Raw genomic sequence first — 22,490 nt, forward strand, 5'->3', positions numbered from 1 at the left:
CAAGGGCTCCAGGCCCCAGTCGAGCCCTCCTGGGCTGCGTGGCCCAGCCTGGACCTCAGCACTCTAGCTCGGTCCTGATGCTCCTTCACCCGCTGCCTCCCGGGGCAGGATGACCTTGGGGCCCCGGAGTCTGGGCAGGGGGGTGGCTGCGCAGTCCCCTGCCCCCAGAGCTAGCAGGCAGCTTTCCAGCGGCACAAAGCAGTGACAGCCCTGGGAGCCGCGGTGCACGGGTATTAGGGCACCTCGTGGGCTGACCCCACGCACGGAGCGGGGACGGTGGCACCCCAGGCTGACCTGGGAGGCTGAGCACGACGCATGGCTCCCCCAGCTGCCACGGAGGGGGGCTCACTGCTGCCTGGCACTGCACCAGCCCTGCCCTTCCCTCTGCGGGCTGTGTGCACGTGGCTCGTGGTGACCCCAAATGCACGAGGGCCGTGCTGCCAGCTTCCTCCGAGCGGCAGGGGTCGAGTCGGGCTCCACAGACGAAGAAGCATGGCCCTATTGCACCGCGGTGAGCTGTGGCCCCCGCACACCCCGGTGTCTTGCACCTGCTTGTTCCCGCTGCCCGCGGCTCTGAAGGGCCGTGGCCTGCTGAGAACGGGGTGAGGCGTGCCTGGGCACAGAGGCTGCTCTGCTTTGGTATTTCTGCTTTCCCCAAGTCTCCAGAGGGCAGTTGTCAGTCCCGCAGCGGGGAGGGAGGAGCAGTCCGTCCCCTAGACCCGGTCGGGGACTGTCCTGACAGGTATTTCCACCCTGAATGCCCATGTCAGCTCTTCTTCAATAGCAGCCAGTCAGCTGCAAGCCCCACCCAGCCGGATTATCGGGGATCAGGGCTGGAAACTGCAGAGTTTGCTGGACCTGGCTCCAGCTAATCAGAGCAGGGGAGCAGCCCTGAGCCTCCCGGGGGTGTCACCGTGGAGGGCTGTGGGCCCGCGCTGGTCGACTGGACTCTGCTGGCTAACAGACCTGGGTGGTCTTGTCCCGGGCACTTAGCAGCCCAAATGTCCCAGCTCATCAGGACCTGGTTTGACTCGTGCGTCGTGAGAACCGTCGCATGCCCCAGCTGCTTGAATTTTGCAAGCCCCCTTGCAGGGAGCTTCTCGGTTAGCTGCAGAGCCAGCCTTTGGGGTGGGTTCCCAGTGCGCTGTGCCTCAGCGACAGCCTTGTCCCTGGAGTTATGCCCCACATCATGGCAGAGCCTGTGCAGGGGAGCGAAGGGTCGTCGGGAGCTCAGACCCTGCCCCGGGACCAACGCAGGGGAACGCGAAAGTGAGAGCGAGGAGAGTCAGGTGCTTGTTCGCTCTCTGCGTGCCAAGGGCCCTTCCTGATTTTCCCCGTCAGCGAAAGCAGACTCGGGCACGCTGGGTCGGACGTAACCCCAATGGGACGACCCCGGCGTTACTCTGAGGCTAGCTTCTGCTCCGGCTCACAAGTCTCTCATTGTCTCCGGTGAGGAGCGAGCAAGCCGCACATATGGCAGAAGTGCCGGGGGGAGCCCTTTAAAATGCACACAGCAGGGGACCGCGTGCTTGCTCTCGCTGCCCAGGGCCAACACACTGTGGGACGGGGGCATCCGGCTCCCGTGCAAGCCACGTGCGTGGGGCAGAGCAGTGAGCGTGAGGCTGGCACGAGTCCCATGAGAGCACTTGAACCCTGGGCCCTGCCGGCCCTGTTCTGGGTGCCGGGCGCCAAACACCAAGGGTTGTGGTTCCTCCCTGGTGTTCGTGAGCTTCCCCTGCAGCCAGCAGGACTGGAAACCATCCCTTTCTTGTTTTACGAGAGGAGCTTGAAGCCAGGCCAGGATGTGCAGGACCGATGCTGCTGCAATTCATGGCTTTTTTCATTCCAGTGTGGTTTTACCTCCTCCTGCCCAGGCCATTGTGAAACCTTGCCTCATTCAGGAAAATCCCGCTGCATCGGGACACTTCAGTCCCGCGTTCCCTTGCAGAGAGGCTGCACTTCGGGGCTGTCCCAGCCCCAGCCGTGCATGCTGCGCGCTCTCTCCCGCTTGCATTTAGCTAGGATTATCTGGCCTTGGCCTGACAGATGGGTAATGCTCAGCTGCTGCCAGTCCGAATGGATATGTATTAATTTTTCATTTGCTAGATGGATGCTGAAATGGCACAGATGGGAGATGGCCTGTTGGTCAGTCTCCATTTCGAGCTGATGTCCAGCTGCTCTGCACTTGATATATGAGTGGACAGAGTGGACATTATAGAGCCCCCGGCTCACTTAGGGAGCGAGGAAAAATAGAAGCCCTATTCTGGGCAGTGTCTGTTCCTCGGGGGCGGGGAGGGGGCATGATCAGAGTTAACCTAAATCCTTTTAACACATGTACATTGACCCCGCTCTGATTGGAATACCATCCTTTCCTTTTGTCAACATGTGCTGGGAGGGGATGGGAAACGCACCAGACAAAGACGTGCAGCTCCCCGATGGATTCGCCGAACAGCCCAAATTTGTACCTCGGCGCCCAGTGGTGTAAAAACTGCCGCATGTATTCGAAAGCAGCACGCCAGACTGTGCCAGCGCAGCTCCACTGCGCGGAGGGGCGGTGGGCGATCAGCCCCCCATTATAACGCTGTGGTCGCAGGTGTGATCCCTGGCTGGACCGGTCTCTCAAGGTCCCGTCCGGCCTTGCTCCTCTACGGTCTGGAGCACGTCCGCTGACGTTGCCGAGGTGCCGTACGTCGAACCGGGTCGCCGGGTTCTGCGCTGGGCGTCCCGCGCTGCGGCAGCAGGGAGGGGAGACTGGGGAGCAAATCTTTTGCTGGTGGAAATTTGCCATACTCCATTGGACCCGTTTTACACCAGCGGAGAATCCAGCCTAGGACTTTACAGCAGCCTCACGAGGGCAGGCCGCCAGCTCTCCGTGCACCCACGTGTGTGCAGCGACTGCCCTTTTGGTAACAGCTGCCAAGTATTCCTGTCCCGGCAGTGCCAGCTCCAGCCTTTCAAGCCAGGAACCATGTGCTTTGTTGGTATGAAGCGGCCCAGCTGCCCTGGCCCTGCTGGTTTACTCTGTTGGAGGAGCTGACCCCGTTTCCACACAACACCTAGGGCTGTATTTTAATAAAGGTTTCTCATTGCTTGCATTATCTTCCAGCGGAGGCCGCATGCTCTAGAGCTGATGGAGAGTTTTCTGCACGCACCCAGAAGGAGCTGCAGGGCATGAAGGATGTAGCTGGTTTAGAGGGAGGTAGAAACGATGCCATTAAAAACCTGCACTTTCCCATTTTACCCAAACCCCCAAAGTGCCACAGCATCAGAAAGAGAGTGTTTTAGTGCATCCTGAACAGCCCTGGTAGTAAAAAAATAAAATAAAATAAGGTGGGGCGCACAGCTGCTGGGGATAGACTGATGGGAGACATCTCCTTTGCACGCTTTGCACGCTCAGAAGTCTTCGTTCCTCTCTGCAAAGCTTTCCTGCGCATTCAGTGTGAGCTCAGGTCCGTTGTGTCGCACCTGACTGACAGTGGCGCAGGTCAGGTGGGCGTCGAGCCCAGGGCGCAAGCGAGCTGCGTGCACCAGTGGGGCTGGAAAGGCCATTGGAAAACACATCCGCTTTCTGGAGCTTGTTATGGAGATTTTGGGGCACCGCCTGGGAAAGCAGCTCGCCGGCCTGTGCCTCGGTCTCCTCGTCTCTCTAGAGCAGGGGGAAGTGCTGAGCTACTTCTCGGGGCCCCGTGAAGGCGCCCGGAGCCCTTTGCATCCAGGGGCATTTCCAGCCCGGAGACTCTGTTATGCAAGGCTGCTACTAGGGAGCCAGACTGAACAGGGGGCTGCTGAGTGCGGGTCTCTCCACCGTGGGTTGGGCTGCTTTGGCGGAAGAGGAATACGCCGGAGGTGCCCGGTCACAGGTGGGATGCGCTGCCCCCTCCCTGCTGCCCTCGGCCACCGTCTGCAGAGCCGGAGCTCCAAGGTGCTCGTCCTGTGCCTTTGCCCCCCAGCACTGCCCTCCGGGTCCCTTGAAGCGCTGCCTCCCTGGGCCAAGGGGGCCCAACTGTGTGACGTGGCCTCTCCGGGGGTGCACCGAGGACCACGGGAGACCCCGTGGGCAGGGTCCAGGTGTTGGACCCAGGTCCAGCTCCCCAGAGGGGCCGCATTTCCGTGCTGGGCGCAGCGTAGGGGGTAGCAAGGCTTGTCCAACGGCTGCCGGAGGGCTGCGCCGGCTGTTTATTGTTGCTGGGGGTCTGCGTGCGGCTCGTTCTTCCCCACCCCCAACCCGCGCGACTGCCTGGGCCTCGGCTGTCGCATAATCAGCGCTGCCTGCTTTCCATTTCCCCGGTCATCTCTGCCCCTCCCCCCCGCCCGCTAACGGGACTCTTGCATTTCTGCTTGAAACGAGGAGCGCGGCCTTTCCGGGGGAGCCCCGGCCGGCCGGCATCGGCTCCGCACTCCTCCGTTCGCGCCGGCGTCCAAGAGGGGAGCACGCGCGAATAGCCATGTGCAAACGCACGCCTCATCCATGTGCGTGTGCATGCAACTTGGTACGGCACACGCGCGTGCGTGTCCAGGGAGGTGTCTGCTCTTCCACGGTGCGGGACGTGGCTCTCGGGGGCTGGAGGAGCAGGGTGGGGGGGTGCTCACGCTGGCAGCACGGGGCGGCTGGCCGGTCGCTCCCCATCAAGAGCCCTCTGACAAAAACCCCGTTCAGAGTCGCTGCTGAATAGATTAACAAGATTTCCATAATTAGAGCGCGGGGCAACAATAGGATTCTCCCCAGCCCAGCCCCCCCCTCCTTTTGTCTTGTGCTTTAGATAATAGACAGGCCGCGAGGGTGGGAACCTGACGTGCCATTTGGTCACTGGACAGTAATTTTCTCACACTGCCGAGGGGGAGCATTGAAACATCTGTCCCGTTCTGGCAGCTTATTCACGTTACATTTCAAACCCTTGACAACTTCTCTCTGCCCCCCACCCCGCTCTCTGCCTCCTTGTGCTGTGTTTGTTGTTGGCTGGCTTTAGCCCTTCTCCCAAATGCACCGCAAAGCCCGCGTTTAAAGGGCTCGGCCATCTGCCTTTCTCCTTCGGCACGTCTTTGTAGACCCCGGTTTCTGCGACGCCGCACCTGGGTGCTCGGGAAACGCGGCGCGCTGCAGCAACCGCGCTCGTCCACACGTGCATCCAAACCCCCGAGCGCTTGCCTGCAGAAACCACGTTTGTTTTTGCGGTCCCTAGCGCGGCGTTGCTGTGGTCCATGACTCTTGCATGTCAACGCCACCGAATAACGAGCGAGCGGGCGGCTCGGCTTGCATGTGGCTTGCGTTTGGAAATGCTCACGTGTGCACCCTCGGAAAATCAGACCCGGGCTAGGCCACCTCCGTGACGGAGCTTGACCCTGCGCGCTTGCCCCGTGAGCCGTCCTCAGAAAGCCGGTGGGAGTTCCCGAGCAGAGCGGCTCCAGGGTGGGGCCCGTCAATACTGTTTCATTTTCTTTCTTGTAAACCCAACGCAGGCCCCCTCCAGAGGCCTGGCGGGGCCGCGGCACCTCGCGCGTGTGTTGGAGCCGGCCCCCCTGGACCTACGTGCCTGATTCGTTGCTCTCACAAGAGAGCCAGGTTGTCAAATACACGCCTGGTTTCTGCCCAGCCACTTGTCACCCTTCGGTGGGAAGAGCCCCGCAACCCCCTTGACCTGCCCCTGTCCCAGGAGCCGGAGGGGTGCGTTCTGGTCAGATCTGAAGACGTGGATGGCAGGTGATGGATGCATTTTGTTCCCGGGGCTGAGGGACCGGTGGGCGGGCATGCTGGCGCACCACTGCCGGCAGCCGCTAGCCTGTGTGTGGGTTGACGCTGGAGGAGCTGGGACCGCTCCTATTCCCACCTGCGCTGGTGCTTGCATTACAGTGGATGTGCCTCGTTTCCATTTGGCCACAGCGGGTAGCGGATACGCCGTGATTTGCTCCAGAATAGCAGACATGACGGAGACGAGTGCCTCGCGTGCAGAAGCTCTTCTGTCTAAACCTGTCCCGCCCGTGCCGTTGGTGCAGTGCAAGATCTTGCCTGCAAAAGGCCTTGCCTCGTGCAGCGCTGGCGCGCGAGAGCTGACCGGGCCTGTTGGCGTGTGGAGCTGCCCTGAGGAGCTTCCCCCGCGGCGGCCACGCAGGCCTTCGCATTGTGCTCAGAACTGAGCTCGGAGCCGGCGCACGCTCATCCAAAAGTTGCACAGCTTCGCGAGCACGTCCCCGAGACTGGCCCCCTCCCAGCCCCAGCAGGACGTCCTCCATGCCCGTCACAAGGTGGGCACGGAAATGAAGCAGCAATAAGTCCCGCAGTATTGCTCTCGGCGCTGCAGCCGTCCACTCCTGCAACACGTCATTCACTGGGGGGGACTCGGGCTTTGGTGATGAGGGAGAGGGGAGCAGCTGCCACATCCGCGTGCCCTTGCCTTGTTTTGGGGGCTGCCTTTCCAAAGATGATCCTGGGCTGGCAGGAGCACGTACCAGGGCTTCTTGGCCTTTCAGCTCCGATCAAATGTAGCCTGTACTTCCCTGGCAAGGGGAATACCGTGATCACCACGGTGGCTTCCTAGCTGCACCCAAGGAAGACCACTCTGCTGGCATGGGATAGTACCCGCATAGGTAACGGCTTTATGCCCGCTTTATGGAAATGGGAGCCTTCCTTGCTTGCTCCTGGGGCCTTACGGCTGAAGGCAAGCAAACCTCGGGGGCATCCGAACACCAAGCCTCCAGGCTTGGACCTGCAAGCAGGATGCGCGCCAAAGGATTTGGAAACATCTGAAGCCCCAGCAGAGAGGCCTGACCGGCAGACGTGCTTAACAGCGAGGGAGCAGTGATTTCTCCGCGGGCGCGAGAGCTGGCGGACGGTGCTGGGTGGACACAAGGCAGAAACGTTCCCCGGGAGGCCGGCCTGCTCCAACGAGCGTGCGGGCTCTGCCGCTCTGCGCCCACGTTCCCAGTACGGGAGCGCAGGAAATAGCCAGGCAAAACCGGGGAGCTATATGGAGCTAGGCATGTCTTTGTCTCCTGGAGCTTGCTAACCTATTTGGCGGTCAGCACGGCAGAGCTCAGCGCCGGGAGGAGCGTGCGGTGCGGGGCACCTCCTGGGCGTGCTCGGCACCTTTTCCCTGCACAGCTGGAAGCTTTCTGGGGCAGGGCCCATCTCGGTGGCGTGCACGCCGGGGCTCTGGCTCCTCGCTGCTCTCGTGGGAAATGACTAAACGAACAATAACCGCAGCGACATCGCGGCGGCTCCCGCTCGAGGATGTCTCTGCTGTGCGGGGCTGCGCTCCAGCACCTCGTCCGCAGGTCTCGTCTTGAAAACATTCCCTCCTCGTTCCTCGAGGCCCTGTGCTTCCTCCCGAAAGTCTCTTTTCCTTTTTAATAGCTTCCTGCTGCTTTTTGCTCCTGCACGGCTCCCCTCCCCCCCCGCAGCCGGGCCCAGTTTTGTGCTCGCAGAAAATCGGCCGCGCGAATGGAGGTTTATTGGGAAGCTCTCGCCTTTGTGCTCATTAAAAAAAAAAAAAAGGCCCGGTTCCCGCAGGCTGTCTCTGCCGTCTCCGTCTGAGCGTTTACCTATTGGTGGCGCTTTAATAATGGCAAGTAAATGCAGGGAGGATGTTGGACAAAGCCACGCAAAGCTCCCATTTAAATCCTCTTGTGTAAGTTTGATATCCAGAGTGGAAGCACAAATGCCATATAAGTCAATTAAAGCATTAAGTAATCTAATTGTGCTGTGGCCACAAAGTGGCTTAAAGGCTGAGAGGGGAGTGAATGGTGTGCGAGGTCCCCTCCCAGCCCCCACTTTAGCAATCCCCAGAGGCCTTTGTGAATGAGGGAAGGGGGAGGGGGTGGTGAGAACGTACACGCACGGACAACAATGGGGCTACGGGGACGGCCGGGGATGCTGGTAAAGGCTTGCACTTATCCTGGGATCTTAGCCAGAGGGCACCGTGCTGCTCGCGAGCGTGCGCTCTGTGCGCGCGCCTGCGTGTGTAACATGATCACATTCCACAGGCCCGTTCCCCGGGCCGCCTTGAAATTTTGGAATTTGCTTTGCCCTCAGCGCGGCTCCCGATATGTCTTTGTTCATTAGCTCGGGAGGAGGAGAACGGCGCAATTAAATTACTGGAGTGGGGAGAGGGCTGACGGGCCGTTAGCGTTCCTCCGGCGCTGCCCTTGATTGCTTCATTGTGTGCGACCCTTCCTGCGCGCTGCCGCCCCACGGCTCGGCTCCGGCGACCGCCCCGTCCATGGAAGAGCCGGGGGGCCCGGGTTGCGCAGGTCACGCCGGTAGGAGCCAGCACCGGGGAATCTGGATCTGTGCCTGTGCTTCTGGGTAAGCTGCACGTTAGGCCGTGCGACCGTGCCCACGCAGTCGGAGACCACCCCGCTCGGCTCCGACGTACTGGGCGAGGCGGCGCCGGGCTGGTGGAGATCGGCACGGCTCTGCCGAAGTCAGCGGAGCCGGAGGACCGGGCGGCGACACGACCGCTGGCCAGTGCCAAGCCGGCAGCTGCAGGTGCTTGGCCTTGGGACGCCAGAGCCCGGAGGCGCGCAGGGCACGGCAATGGATGTTCAGGTGCTTTGCTCCTCTCCAGCCATGCCGGATCCCCGGCCCAGAGCCCTTGCCTGACCGTGGCCCCTGTGCCCTGCCCCCCCGGTGGAAGATAAGACGCGGACTGGGGCCCTGCGCCCAAGGTGCGGCGTGACGGCTCGTCCTGCCCCGGCGTGGGGCTCGCTCCGCTTTGACATCCTGACCTTCCAGAGCCTTTCGTGGAGCTGTCGATAGAGCAGCATCCGGTCTTCTCTGCCTAAACCCACATATAAATACCCCGCAAAGCCAGTACTCGCCCTCTCGTTTAGGGTTGCGGCCTCACTCACGATACGGGCCGGCTCCCCGCTCAGGGCCGGCTCCAGGGCTCTTACTAGAGTCAAAAATCAGTAGCAGGATGTGGTTCACTCTGCACTTGGCCTCGTTCCTGAGCAACAAATGTAATGGGGGAGAGCCAAAGGCCTTTTCCCTTGGGTTTGGTCTGGTGCTTCCTTTTGAAAGGAAAAAAAACAGGAAAAAGAGATGAGCTTGAGCCAAGCTGTGGAGCACGACGTGTGCTGGGCCGTGCACGCAGCCCTGGCAAAGTCGGGCAGGTTAGAAATGGCGCTGAGTAGCCTTAGGAGCCCGCCTCACATCTGGTGTTTGCAGGGGCCTACCTGCTGCCTCGTCCACAAAGCCGGAGCCCTAAAAAGCCAGGGCTGGCTGTTTCTCGTGGTCGAGTGACAAGGGCCGGGTTTGGGCACAGAAGAGGAAGCCGGCTCCGCGCTACCCGCGACCTTGGACAGTCGCTTCTCTGCCCCTGGTCTCGCCTTGCTCTGCGAGATCATGTGGTCTCTGGCACCGGGGCTCTCTGCCCAGCACAGGGGTCTTTCGTCTTGGTTGCAGCCTCTCCGGATAGCAAGGAACAGTTTTCTTTTTAACCCCCAGCTCTCATGTCGACTGCGTCTCAGCGGTTGACCTCAACACGCTTTGCGGTGTCGTTCCCTCTTGTGTCCTGATGAAACCTTTCTGTTTTACGCAGCTGTTTAGCAAGTCTAATGAGCTGCACGTTTCGCCACCGGGTGCCAGTCGTGAGCCCGGCATGCTTGGCCGTAACTCCTCGGGGCAGGGCTTGGCTCTTTGTTCAGCGCGGGCCCAGGCACGGCCGGGAGCCCTGAGCGCTCCAGCAGCCCTGAGGTGCATCCGGATGTGGGTGCTAACGGCGAGCGGTGCGTGGGAAACGCGACACATCGGTGCTTGTACGGAGAGGGTTCCTCATTGGTGGGCACGGCCACACATTCATTAATGCACCGTAGTTACATTAAGTGCATTAAGTTTAGCGCTTGCATAGCCAAGTACTAAATCGATGTGCAGTAGTGCTGGCACATGGCTTTTCAGGAATGCTAACTGCACAGTAGCACATTAGCACGGGTTTTGCCCGGCACGCTACCGCACAGTACAATTAAGGTACGGTGCAGTTAGCGTCTCATGTAGGCGCCCCCAAGTCAGGGTGGCCAGCCCTCCAGGATTGCCCTGGAGCCTCCAGGAATTCGATATAAATCTCCAGGAGACTGCTGCGAGTCACCCAGGAGATAAAAACAGGGTGCGTATTACAGCGTGAGATTTTGCAGTATTGTCCAGAGTATAGTAGATAGGTCAGTAATCTCGTTACGTCACGGGATGGAAACTCCCAGAATAGGTTCGGGGTTAGCAACCCTATCCTCCGTCCTGATGCTGCGTGGTGCACGGGAGCTCCTTGATCTGTCGATCAGACGTATCCGCTAGCGAAGACCACTGACTGCGGCATCCTTGTGGCAAGCGGGGGCTCATCCCCGCCTTTGGACAACAAAGTCACGGTTCTGACCAGGGGACCTTTTTCCTTGCGTCGTTTAAACGTCGTTTCTCTTGAAGTCGGTTTCGGGCTAGAAAGAGACTTCGCCTCGCGCCAGCCGTCGGTAATGCAGGACTCCGCCTGGCCCCAGTAACGCTTGCGCTGCCCCACTCTGTCCTGGGATTTGTCCAGCTCAGTTTTCCTCCTGGGAGTCTTCTCTCCCGCCCCTCGGCCGCAACGACGGTGTCCACCCCGCGCTGCAGGGGCCCCGGGGCCTGGGGCGGAAGGGGCTGCGGGAGCATGGGGGGCCGCGAATGCTCAGCCCCGCCGCAGGCCGCGTGCGCTGGTCCTATCCTGGGGGGGCTCAGTCGGCTTCTTCAGGACCAGTCACAGGCTGAAAGGTCCCTTGTGAGTCCAGGGAAGTGCTGGGGTGCTTGGCTCCGGGCAGGGCTGGCCAGGGATGCTCTCGTGTTGTGGGGCGGAGGGGACGGCTGGGTTCTGGCAGCCTAGGGGCAACCCTGGGCGCTGGCTTTTTGAGGGAGGGATAGCTGTGCAGGGAGCAGGCTCTGAGGCCCTCTCTCCTGCAGGGCGCTGCCTAACCATGTCTGCCTCTCTCTGTGCTCGCAGCTCTGTTGAAGATGCACTGGACACCAGAGCATGCCCAGTCCCTGAACCAGTGGCCGGAGCAGCACCTGGACGTCTCCTCCACGACCTCCTCGCCAGCCCACAAGTCGGACCTCTACCACAGCAGCCGGCAGCGGTTCAACTATGCCTGGGCCAATGACGACATCTCTGCGCTGACGGCTTCCAACCTCCTCAAGAGGTATGCGGAGAAGTACTCGGGGGTGCTGGACTCGCCCTACGAGAGGCCGGTGCTGAACAGCTACGGGGATGGAGCCTTCGGGCCCATCAATGGGCAGAAAGGAGACGTGGAGCCGTGGCCCATGTCGCACGGCTCAGACAGCGCTTACCCCTTGAACCCCATGCACGATGGACTGCCCGGCTCGAAGGGGGTCGTTCCCGCAGCCGTCACCCCGGGGAACGGGCCCGTGGGGCTCGGCAGTTCCCCTGTCGTCCCCGGGAACCTGTCTGACCCCATTTATCCCAGTAACTCATGTGGCGGGGCCACTACGTCCAGCGGCCTCGGGTCGTCTCAGGAGTTTAGCTCAGGCTACAGCAGTGCCTACTTGCCATCGGGCTACTGCAGCCAGCCCACCACAGCACTTCCCCCCCCACACCCCTCCAGCCTGCACAGCTCCGGACTCCTGCAGCCCGCGCACCCCCCTGCGGCGCTGGTCTCCAGCTACAGCTCCTCCGGCCCCATGTACAACTATGCCTCGGGCAGCTACGCGCCTCAGCCGGGCTACGGGGGCATCCACCCCCCGCACCCCTCCGCCTCGTACCTGCCCTCGGGCATTGCTGCTCCCACGCCCATCCCGCCCCCTCCGCCGTCCTCCCGGCCCCCCGTGGTGCCGGCCTACAGCTACCAGAGCTCCAGCCTGGCCCCCATTGCGGTGCCGCCGCTGGGCAGCGATTCTGGGGGCTCTCTGAAACGAAAGGCCTTCGACATCGCCGGGGGGGAGGAGGAGGGTGAAGGCAGGTACAGGAAATACAGCTACGAGCAACCAAAGTCCACCCCCCAGTCCCCCTACCCCATGTCTGACAACGGCGAATGTAGAGGCAATGGCTTCCGCCGGAGCACTGAGACGCCCCAGGTGCCCTTCAAGGCTGGGAAGAGGCCGGCGGGAGCGGCGATGGCCATGGCCTCGGAGGAGCACGCAGGGAAGTACAACAGCCAGCCCATGAAGGGCCTGGTCTCGCCCCCGTACGGCGCTGGGGAGGCCCCACTGAGGTCCGGCGAGAGCTTCGACAAGTTCACCCCTCCCCTCGCCAACGGCGAAGGCGAGCAGGGCCATACCTTCGCCCTACGCATGCAGGCCAAGCCGCAGCCCTTTGGGAGCCAGCCCGGGGAGGAGCAGCCGAAAAACATGGACCCTCTGATGCTAGAGCTGGTGAACAGCAAGATCGTGGACTGCGGCGCCCCCGTCCAGTGGACGGACATCGCCGGGCAGGTCTCCATCAAGGCGGCCATCGAGGAGGAGCTGGTGTGGCCCATCCTGAGGCCTGGGGCTTTCACAGGGTCGAGCCGGCCGCCCAGGACCATCCTGCTGTTCGGGCCCCGGGGGGCAGGGAAGACCCTGCTGAGCAGATGCATCTCCACCCAGCTGGGCTCCACCTTCCTGAAGCTCAGCGGGCCGGCGCTGCTGTCCAAGTGGAAGGGCGAGGCCGAGAAGGTCCTGCAGACGGTGTTTTTCGTGGCCAGCTGCCGCCAGCCATCAGTGGTGCTCATCACCGAGGTCGAGTCCCTCCTCCCGGCCCGGGCCGGCGAAGACGCTGCCCAGACGAGCCACCTCAAGTCTCAGGTGCTCTCCTACCTGGACAACGTCGCTACCTCGGCCGAGCAGAACGTCGTCGTCATCGGCACGACCGCCCGGCCCAGCACCATGGACGAGGCCTCCCACCGGCGGTTCGCCAAGCGGTTCTACATCTCCCCGCCCGACAGCATCGCGCGGCGCCAGATCCTGCACCACACCCTGGCCCAGCAGAACTACTGCCTCAGCGAGAGGGAGATGGCCTCCCTGGTGCAGCACACGGAGAGCTACTCGGGCAGCGAGCTGATCCAGCTGTGCCAGCAGGCGGGGGCCACCCAGCTGCAGGGGCTGCCGGGCCAGCTGCAGCCCACCTCTTACAAGGACTTTGAGAATGCCTTCTGCAAGGTCCGCCCCGCCATCTCCCAGAAGGAGCTGGACTTATACGCGGAGTGGGATAAAATGTACGGGTCCAGACACTGACGGTGCACGGAGGCGTCGGAGAGGGGCTGGCGGGGGAGCCGAGCCCTCGGCCCCACCTGAGACTCCAGCGGCGGTGTCTTGCTGTTGGCGTTGCTTTTCTCCTGGCTCGACCTCGGAGCGGAAGGTTTTGGCTTCTCTCTTCATTTCCCGCGAAGATCTGCTGCCCTGGAGTCTCTGCCCCGGCCCCAGCATTTCAGCTCCGCAACGCTTTGCCCTCGTCTTTTCCAAGCTGATCAGCAGGTGAAATGCAAAAGCCTCCCCCTGAAATCCCACCTACAACCAATGCATACCTTTTTTTTATTATTATTATTATTATTATTTCAGAGTGGACTGGGTTTTTTTTTTTTTTTGTTGTTTTTGAAAGTAGTCGTTCACTGAACTCAGGATAATCTATTTATTATTCGTCTACTTTCCCGTTCTTCGGTTTCTAGACCAGCAATGGAAAGAAAGCAGCCAGGCCGAGGGGCTCGTGGTCCGAGCTCTCTGGTGCTGGTGGAGCAGCTCTCCCACCTGTTTATGGAGACCCGCTTTTTTTGGTTTTGGGTCTTTTTTTCAGCCGTCGTGTAACTAAACCAGCTCTCTTTGGATGTGGCACTCCAGGCAGCTCCCTGTACTGCAGTGCCCATGCCTTGGACTCATTCCCAAGAAGATCTTGATAGCCTTTCAAGCCATCATCAGGAATTTATTATTAGGAATAAATGGCAGGGGAGAGGGTAGGAGGGAGGGGAAAACACAAAACTTAAGGGTTTTGGAGTAAAAAATGTAGATTGTTTAATATACTAGACCTCATTTTTATTTTTGTAATGTATGTAGTATTTTTTTGTTTTTTCTTTTTTAACTACTCAGGAAAAATTTTACCTCAGACAAAAAAAAAAAAAGAATGTGTTTTTAAAAACTCTTTATCATCTCAAGAAAAAGAAAGAAAAAACCCCCCCAGATCTTAAAGAGTTTGCAAACTCAGTGCAAGGCCACGCCGGGTGTTTGCTTCCAAAAAAGGATGACCGAAAGAAAGAAGTAAGGAAAAAAAAAAAAAACTTGAAGTTGTTACAAAGATGAAAGTTGAATGTATTTCAGGTGCTTTTCACGATATATTATGCCATAATTTTATTTTATTTTTTTTAAACATTGTTATTGTAGTGTTTGGTGGAGTAACGTGTCTTCAAAGGAAAAGAGTATTAGTGCCGTAGTTTGAAAACTGTCCCTAGCACCACTTTTTGGACGCATCTGGTGGTAACATCCTCTGCTCAGTTTGTCAGAGCCGGCTTCCTGCTGTGTCCTCTGCTTCGCTTCTCCTTGGCTTTAAGTCATGTTAACCTGTAGAGGAGGCCGAGCCGTGCCGCAACAGCGCTGGCCTGTGCACAGGGAGAGCCCTGGGCTAGCACCGCTCTCTAGCCTGGGGCACTGACCCTGCAAAACCGGATGCATCGTGCGCTCGAGGCTGCCTCTCCACAGCAAAAGTTGCACTGGTTTAATCAGAGAGCCTCAAAACGGGTGGGATCCCTGCAGGGCGCTCCCCGTCCTGGGTATCCCGGGCACGTCTCCCTGCTGCCAAAACCCGGCTGCTCTTGAAACAAGATCAGCCTTTGAAGCGGTTGAACTCAGCAGTTCAAAAACACCCCTTAGCTCAAGCAGGTGCAGCTTCTAGGAGAGGGGCCTCCCGCCCCAAAGCCCTTGGGCACCCGCAAGGGAAGCCCTGGCCCGAGTCCCAGCGGGGGCTGAGGCTGCCCTAGAGGGAAAGCGCGTGCAAGGGACAGCTGGACTTGCAAGCCGCACACTTCGTATAGTGCCCCAGCCCCGCTGTCTCGGCTTCCTTTGGCTTTTGGGGGGAGGCTCCTCCAAACCAGGCAATACAAATGGGTAGAGGCCCTTTTTTGCCTAAACGGGAAGCGTCCCAGTCACTGTTAGGAGTTGTGCATCAGGCTTTGTAAGGCAGGGAGGGCACCCAGGGCTCGGCTGCTTTTACAGCAGGAAAAACTCCTTCCTGCCTTTTGCCTCTGTGCAGCCGGGGTCCAGTTGCTAGCACCAAAGTGACCCAGAGATTTTAGGAGACCAGCACTGTGCTCTTGAGATGCTTCCCGTTGCCTTGCAGTTGCTTTGACAAGCCCTACGCGTCGTCCGCAGGGGACGCTGCGGCCAGGCTCGTTTGGCCTGGCTCTGGTTTGCCCCTCGTTAGTGTGTGAGCGTGTGCATGCCCGTGTGCCACTTGTTCGAACTGTCTCCATATTCACTTGATGCCGCCGCGAGCGCCTGGCTAGGAACCTGGCCCTCGGGAACTGTTAAAACCGCACCTCTTTGGGCTCCTCCTCGTCCCGCCTTCCTCCAAAAAGTGGTACTGGATGTCTGAAGACTCTTTTCATTATTATCATATTTGACTTTGTACATCCTCTGTAACCATTTCTACCTCATTTTGCAACATATTGTACATGAAAGTATTTAATTCATGTCTTATTAATGTCTGAAAAAAAATGCTTTTGAGCTGTAATGGTCTACCTCAAGAAATACTGTATTTTAAAAAGAAAAGTATTACACAGTATTAAAGAGATTACATGAAAACGCCGGCTGCAGAAGTGTGCGCTTCCTTTTGCAGGGCTTTTCTGGGTGGAATTTGGGATCTGTGGCTGGCAGCACACTGGAGACGCCCTCGCACAGATGCTCGGGGGTGTCACAGCCGTGCGCCATGCGGTTGCTCGCATCCCGGTGCGAGTGCTCCAGGATGCGCTCCACAGAGGAGCAGCTTTTGGAGGCACGAGGCCGGCTGCCTGCACCGGGGGAGCCTTGGCTGCCTTGAGACGACGGGAGAGCGCGCTGCCAAGCACACAACGCCTCGGGCCCCCGTGGCAGTGCGGCTGCTCTTTCTCTCCCTCCCAAATCCAGGGGCAGCTGCATGCGCACACTTGCTGCTCCAAGGCCCCCAGACTGTGGCTCGTTTCCCCCTGTGCTGGGGTGCCGAGCTGCTTCAGGAATCAGCCGCCACTCCCAGGACAGCTGGGGGATTTTACCGGGGGTTTTGGCTCCGGGGGGATTCATGGTGGGGAAAGCAGGGGGCACTTGGGGAAGGGTGAAGACTCCCTCCAGCTGCAATAGAGAGGGGGCAGCAAAAGGGGCCTTTCTAGTGTTTTCAGAGGGGGCCTAAGGGAGGAGCAGCCTGCTGAGGGAGCAGCTCCTACCAAGGGAGAGCTGATGGGCGTGGTATCGAGAGCCAGGGCGCTCTTTAGTAGCAAGAACACCAAGGTGTTTAACCAAGGGGGAAGGATGTAGCTGTAAATCTGGAAGGACCGAAGGAGCGTGGCTTTCTCGTGATGCTCCTAGATCATGGCACTTTGCTCTCACACGGCCCCGGGGAGGGTTCAGCGCTAGAGCAATCCCTGCATCCTCGTGCCCCCGCTGCAGTGCCAGCAAGGAGGCTATCGCTTGACCGGGCAATGATGCATGCATCGACCGACTGCTTTATCGGTGGAGCTGCGGTCGTGTTCGGCCCGGCTCCAGCACTACTTGGACACTGGAGTGTGCCCGCTGCAGGGAACATCAGCCAAAGGCCAGGATCCTGCTTCTCACGTGAAAACAGGAAAGCCAAAGTCCTGCTCAACCCTCCCAGTTCACTGCCAACTGGTTTGTGAGGCCCGTGGTGTAACACAGGGGCTTCTACACGCTCGGGCACCCCCAGCATTGCGATGGGGAGGTGTCGGTTGTTTTTACCTCGAAGCCATACCCATGGACTGCGAGCGAATGCTCCTCACCTGCTGCGTTTGCTTTCTTGAGGGTTGCGCTCTTTTAAAAACCATTGCTGCTCTGTGGAAGGATAGTCTGCAATTTTAGGAGCACCGTGTGCTGGACCAAAAGACCTCACGACCATTTGCTCAAAGAAGGGGAGCTGTGTAGGTGAGCACTGAGTCGTTTCAAATTTGCCGTGCAAGTCGCATCAAGCGTTTGCTGGGTTGTTCACGTGGCTGTCGTTGCTGCGGAAAGGTGGCGTTCAGACTCTGAACGTCGATGGCCCTGAAGCCCAGTGGCCGTCCACGTCTGGTCACAAATCCTTGGGAACCTGGGTGACAAGACGCTCGTGATTGCTGGTTGAACTCTGCCCTGCCGCGATGGCCTTCGGTGCTCTTCCACCCCTCCGTCTCCTGCCACTTTCCCCCGCCGGACGCCGGCCATGTGCTCGCGCCGCGCAGGGGAGGGTGCAGAGGTGGCGGCAGCCCTGCACGCTCATGCCCCTGCTGTCAGACATGAATGCGTAGCCTCGCGAGGCTGGAAGGAGGGTCTATAAATCTGCCAGCACGTCGGGATCAGGGGCACCGAGGACAGCAAGGCCCTGAGCTATTGCGAACCAGAAACGTTTTGCTGGCATGGGACGACACAGCCGGAGCGCTGCCCTGCGGTGGGGCCCAATGAATCCCAGATGTCGAAGGGGAGCTGCTCCAAGCAGAGCCGCGTGTCGAAGGGCTCTTTCTCCTGGGTTGCTCAGGCTTCCTGCAGTCCTGCAAGCAGCCAGGGGCTAGTCTTGCTGCGCGGAGGGAGCCGGGATAGCGCAGAGCAGTGCTTTGCGCTCGCCAAGCTGTTCTGGCCGACCTCAAGGAGAAGAACGAGCGTCAGGTGCATCCCGCAGCGTTCGGTGGCTGCGGTTCTGTCTCTGCCACGCAAGCGCCACGGCATATCCCTTCCTGCTTTCCCGCTGGAAACGGCACGGGCTGAAGGGGCCCCGTGTTAGGTCAGCAAGGCAGCCCGGTTCGTACCAGCGCTGCCCGTATTTACGATGCCCGTTAAAATTCCATAATGGGACCTGAGAAGGCAACCGGGGTGGGGGGGAAGGCTCTGGAAACTTTATTGGTTTCCCATCAAATTAGCATTAACAGACTTGGAACGGATGTTGTCCTTTGACAGCCACATTAATGGGGATATTACACTAATGAGAGTCAGGCCTTGGCACCTCGGGACCCTGGCAGGGCAAGCAGAGTGGCTGCGCCGCTGCAAAACTCCTCCTGCGCCTCGTTCGCTGCAAGCAGGAGCCTGCACCTGTCGCCCCGCACGCCGGCAGCTCGCCCCTCCGCCCCACCCTCAAAATGGGGTACTTGAGCAAGGAACAGGGGCTGCAGGGGCCCCCCGGGGGGAGCAGCAGGGGTTGATTCAGGCCCTTTTGTGCCCCGTACAGACCCCTTGAAGCCGAGGACTAAGCCCGTCAGCAGCAGCGGGCCAACATCCCATCCCTGGGGGCTGGCGCATCTCTGCCGTGTGACCCGGCGCAGAGCCCATACGGTGCTCAGAGCGGGCGAGTTGCTCGGTCCCGCATCTTCATCCTGTATAAAGGGGTCCTTATTCCCAGCCGCTGAATACAGACAGGCGCGCTGGGTTAGGCCAGGGCAGAGACGGGCGGGTTGATGTGTGCAGGGGGCGGCCCTGGGGTGCTACGGCGCTGCCTGCCCCAAGCAAGGCCTGGCGAGCACGGCTGCAGCAACAGGCAACGGGATGCACCTGAAGCTCATTTTTCTTCTTGAAAAGGTTGGCAAGAGTGGTTTGGTGAGCTCAAAGCACTTTCCTGCTCCCAGGCAAATGGGTCCTGGAGCAGCCATTCCCACCTGCATTGAGCGGGACCTGGTTTCACGAGAGCCCAGTGCAGCCGCAGCCCTGGTCTAGCACCGCGCCCTCCCCCTCTGGGGCCGGAGCAATACAGTCGCTCCCTTCCGCCTGCCCTGTCTGTCCAGAGCGAAGGGCCGGGAGCCAGTGTTGGATTTAAAGGGTCTCTCTGCTCAACCTCAGCCTGGCCTGTTTGTTTTTGTTGCAGAGCCAGGCAGTAGCGAAAGCCGGTTTTCCTGCTGGAGCCAATCCCGCATGCAGGAAAGTGTGTCCTGGCCACATGCACAGGGCATCCTTGTGCGTCAGACAGCAGGGACGCGGCAACCAGCTCTTCCCACCCCGCCACAGGCCTGATCCTGAGCGCTGCTGAGCTGCTAAGGCTCTAACCCCAGGGACGTGCTGCCACACTGCACGAGCGAGCACTGCCCTTCAAGCCGCCTGGATGTCAGGAAAGGTGTGTGCAACCCCTCGCGGTGCTGCCCCCACCATGGCACGTGCCTCCCTGGTGTCCCGCTGCCCGGGCCCAGCCTGCCGCGGGGACCTGCTCGGGCTTTCAGGCTCGTGCTCTGCTCTGTCCACGTGCCCCTGGGCTGAGCAGGGCCGTCCCCCCGCATCCTGCGCCAGGCTTGGCCTCTCGGAGCAAGGGGCAGCTGCGCTGGGAACAGGAGTATCAGCATTTCTTGCTGCTGCGTTTGAAGCTGCCGGTAAACAAAAGGCCGAGCCTGAGACGTGGCACGTTGCGTGGAAGAGGCCATCTCGTGGCCTCGCTCTGCAACAGGCACGCCCAGCACCGAAGCACCGTTCAGCACAGGGCCCTGGTGTGCATTCGTGTAAAAGCACAGTAGCAATTGTGAGACGCGGGTGCCGATGCTGGGAGCTGTGGTCTGACCTGACACCAGCACCTTCCTTCATGGCTACGAAGTGCTGCAGGACTAAAGCCCTGGCCAGGACCTGGCGCTTAGCACTCACGCCTGCCCGGGGAGCTCAGAGCAGTAGCAGGAGGGGATCTGTTGGCCTCGTGGCTTTGTGCGTGGATGCCGAGGCCTTGAACACCTGGTCCCCAGGCCTGGATTCGACCTGCCTGGGGAACGAGTTTGACGTGCATGTCGCGGAGCAGAGCAGGGGCACAGACACGTTGGTCTCCAGCAGAGAGGACTGCAGCCTGAGTGCGAGGGGCACTGGCCCGAAGCCGGGATGCACAGCGAGGCAGGGGCTTCCTTAGCAGATAGGAAATATCGAGAGAATCCTTAGTGGAAAAATCAGCACGCGCTGGTTTGCGTGGATGGTGCCTGGAGAGGTCCCAGGCCTGGGGACAGATGCCAGTCGAGCCATGCAGCTGCGATCCTGTTGTGAGCACCCCACTACATCACAGGGCCACGGCGTGGCTGCAGGACTGTGCGTGGTGCATTGCAGCCGGCTCGGGGCCTGGTCGGCTCCAGGGTTTTCGTCTGTAGCTGGGCTTCTGGCCCCCGTCTCTGCGATGTGCCAACCAGGGGAACGGCCCTGCTCTTGGGGGTGACGCGCAGCTCCTGCAGGACCCCGGCGGCTGGTGTCCCCGAATCCTGCAGGACCTGCCACGCAGGATATCTGCTGTCCCCACGGGCATCGCACGTCGTGCACCCGCATCTCTGGCCCTGAGGTGGCAGTGAGGGTGCCCGGGCATGGCTGCGCCTGCCACTCGCAAGCCCCCTGCAGCACAGTCCAGGCCAGGGACACAGATGTGGGGTGCTGGGACTGTGGCTCCCAGGCCCTCCATCAAGCCCGGTGCCCTGACGTCTCCCGGGAGCTGGCAAAACGCTGTCGCCAGGACAAGCGCCTTGGGAGGAAGATGGAGGCCTCTCACCAGGCCGCAGAGCAGCCACAGCCCCCGCAGCTCCGGGAGGACAAGACGTAGGGGAAGAGACGCTGGCACGGCCGTGCTGGGAGCAGTGGAGGGCAAGCCCAGGGTGGCACCGGCTGGGGCTGCCGAGATCATGTCGTTAAGAAGATACTCATTTGCCACAAGACTTTGCATAACGGGGCCCTGGGGCTCACGGGTTCCTCTGGGGGCTGTCTCGGGGCTGCTGCTCCGGACTCGTGCTCTTTGGACTTGAGCCCGATGCCTGGCTGGTGCCCACCGCTACGCCCTGGGTGCCTGGCTCCAGCGGGGGCTGCTGAGCTCTGGTGCCAACGGGGAGGATGCTTTGGAGGATGAGCTATGAGGATGCCTTCAGCAAGGGCAGGTTTGGGAGAGAAACACCTTCCCAGCCAGGCAGCCAAGCTAGTAAAGTCCCTTGGGGAAGCCAAGGCCAAAGCTGTTTGCTTGCCATTGTCCATAACGGAGCGGGGGTCTAGCTGGTCCAGTAGCTTCCCGGGGCAGAGCCGGTGCCCGCATGGGGCTGGCTATGGCCTGGCCAGGCTACTGCCCAGGCCCAACTTTGCTCGGGGCCGTGGCATTTCTGGGGCTGCATTGCCCCCTCGTGGCCTTGGGCTGCGCCGCTCCGTGTCACGGATCCTCCTCCCCAATGCCCCCGACAGCCGCTCTCAGAGCCTGCCACAGACCAGACAAAGGCTGCGTGCGGGGGAGGGCACGCAGCCTAGTGCTGATAGCGGAGGCGGGAAGCAGGACCCCTGGGAGATGTACCACGTCCACCCCTTGCCGAGTCGGGAGCATCCCCCACGTCCCAGCCTTGGGGTGGGGGGTGAAGCCCAGCCTGGCAGCCCATTGCATGGGCATGGCCAGGGCCTCAGCAGCGACAGGTGCCACCTGCAAGGCAGGAAACCAACCGCACGGGCCGTGCAGGAGGAGTGGGGAGCGCAACCCCACAGCTCGGTCCTGCAGCCAGGTAACGGTGCCAGCCGGGCCTGGAGCTGAGCTGCCCAAGGAGGCCTGGGCCCTGCACCGCTGGCTCCTCATGCCACCTAGCCTCTCAGCATCCGACAGCTCTGCCCAGAGCTTGGCCGGAGCCCAGGGGTGGCTGCAGACGCTCCATAAATCCCACCAGCACTGATGCCAACCCTTGCAGGGGTGAGCGTGGGGCAGCAGGGCCCCTGCCTGGGGGGGTGGTCCCAGGTTTGCTAGCCGTCCCTCCCCGCTTTCTCCCAGCCGTGGGGAAGCTGGGACATCCACGCCTGTGATGTCAGGCTTTCCACCTGTGATGTCACACCTTGCACGCGGGGTTCCATTCTGCGCTGCAGCCCGGGCGGAGAGCGCTGCGGTACGTCTCACCCACGGGGGTTTCTCCGCTTCCCCCGCCCCAGCATCAATCTGGAGGCCCTGAGCAAAGGGGCAAGCTCAGGGGTTGTGCCCCACGCTGCAGGCAGGCTGTCCGTTCACCCCTTTGGGTGCCCCCCCCTTGGTGCGCACGCTGTGACACGGCGGCACTCAGAGCGTCTCACACTGCATTGCTCGTCCCCGGCCCAGGGCTCTGGTCCTCGCCTTCCCAGGATGTTCACAGCTGCAGGAATCGGGCTCCTCTTGCTGGTCACCGGCTCTGCGTGCGATGACACCGCAGCCGATGACATCGGGCCCCACATGATGGGCCGCATCGCGGAGCTCCTGTCCCCTGAGGAGTGCCACGAGTTCTACGTGGACATCACCAGCCCCGAGGAGGATGTGGACAAGGAGCTGGCCCGCCTCTCCGAGGAGAACAACCCCATCCACGCCCGCCCCCGGCGCGCCATCGCCAGCACGGAGCAGTGTCGGGACATCCTGACCCAGTGGCTCAGGACCGACGGCAACACGCTGTACTGGGACCGGCTG

General features: G+C 60.7%; 1 protein-coding gene across 1 annotated transcript; it reads left to right on the top strand.

The window, feature by feature from the left end:
* The first annotated feature begins 10,884 nt into the window (after positions 1-10,884).
* Positions 10,885-13,938, top strand: FIGNL2 (fidgetin like 2). The gene has a single exon (XM_019556488.1). The coding sequence runs from the start codon at positions 10,964-10,966 to the stop codon at positions 13,175-13,177; it is 2,214 nt and encodes a 737-aa protein (XP_019412033.1). The 5' UTR covers positions 10,885-10,963; the 3' UTR covers positions 13,178-13,938.
* Positions 13,939-22,490: the final 8,552 nt, after the last annotated feature.

This window comes from Crocodylus porosus, unplaced genomic scaffold (assembly GCF_001723895.1).
Source record: "Crocodylus porosus isolate Cpor-Errol unplaced genomic scaffold, CroPor_comp1, whole genome shotgun sequence".
NCBI lineage: Eukaryota > Metazoa > Chordata > Crocodylia > Crocodylidae > Crocodylus > Crocodylus porosus.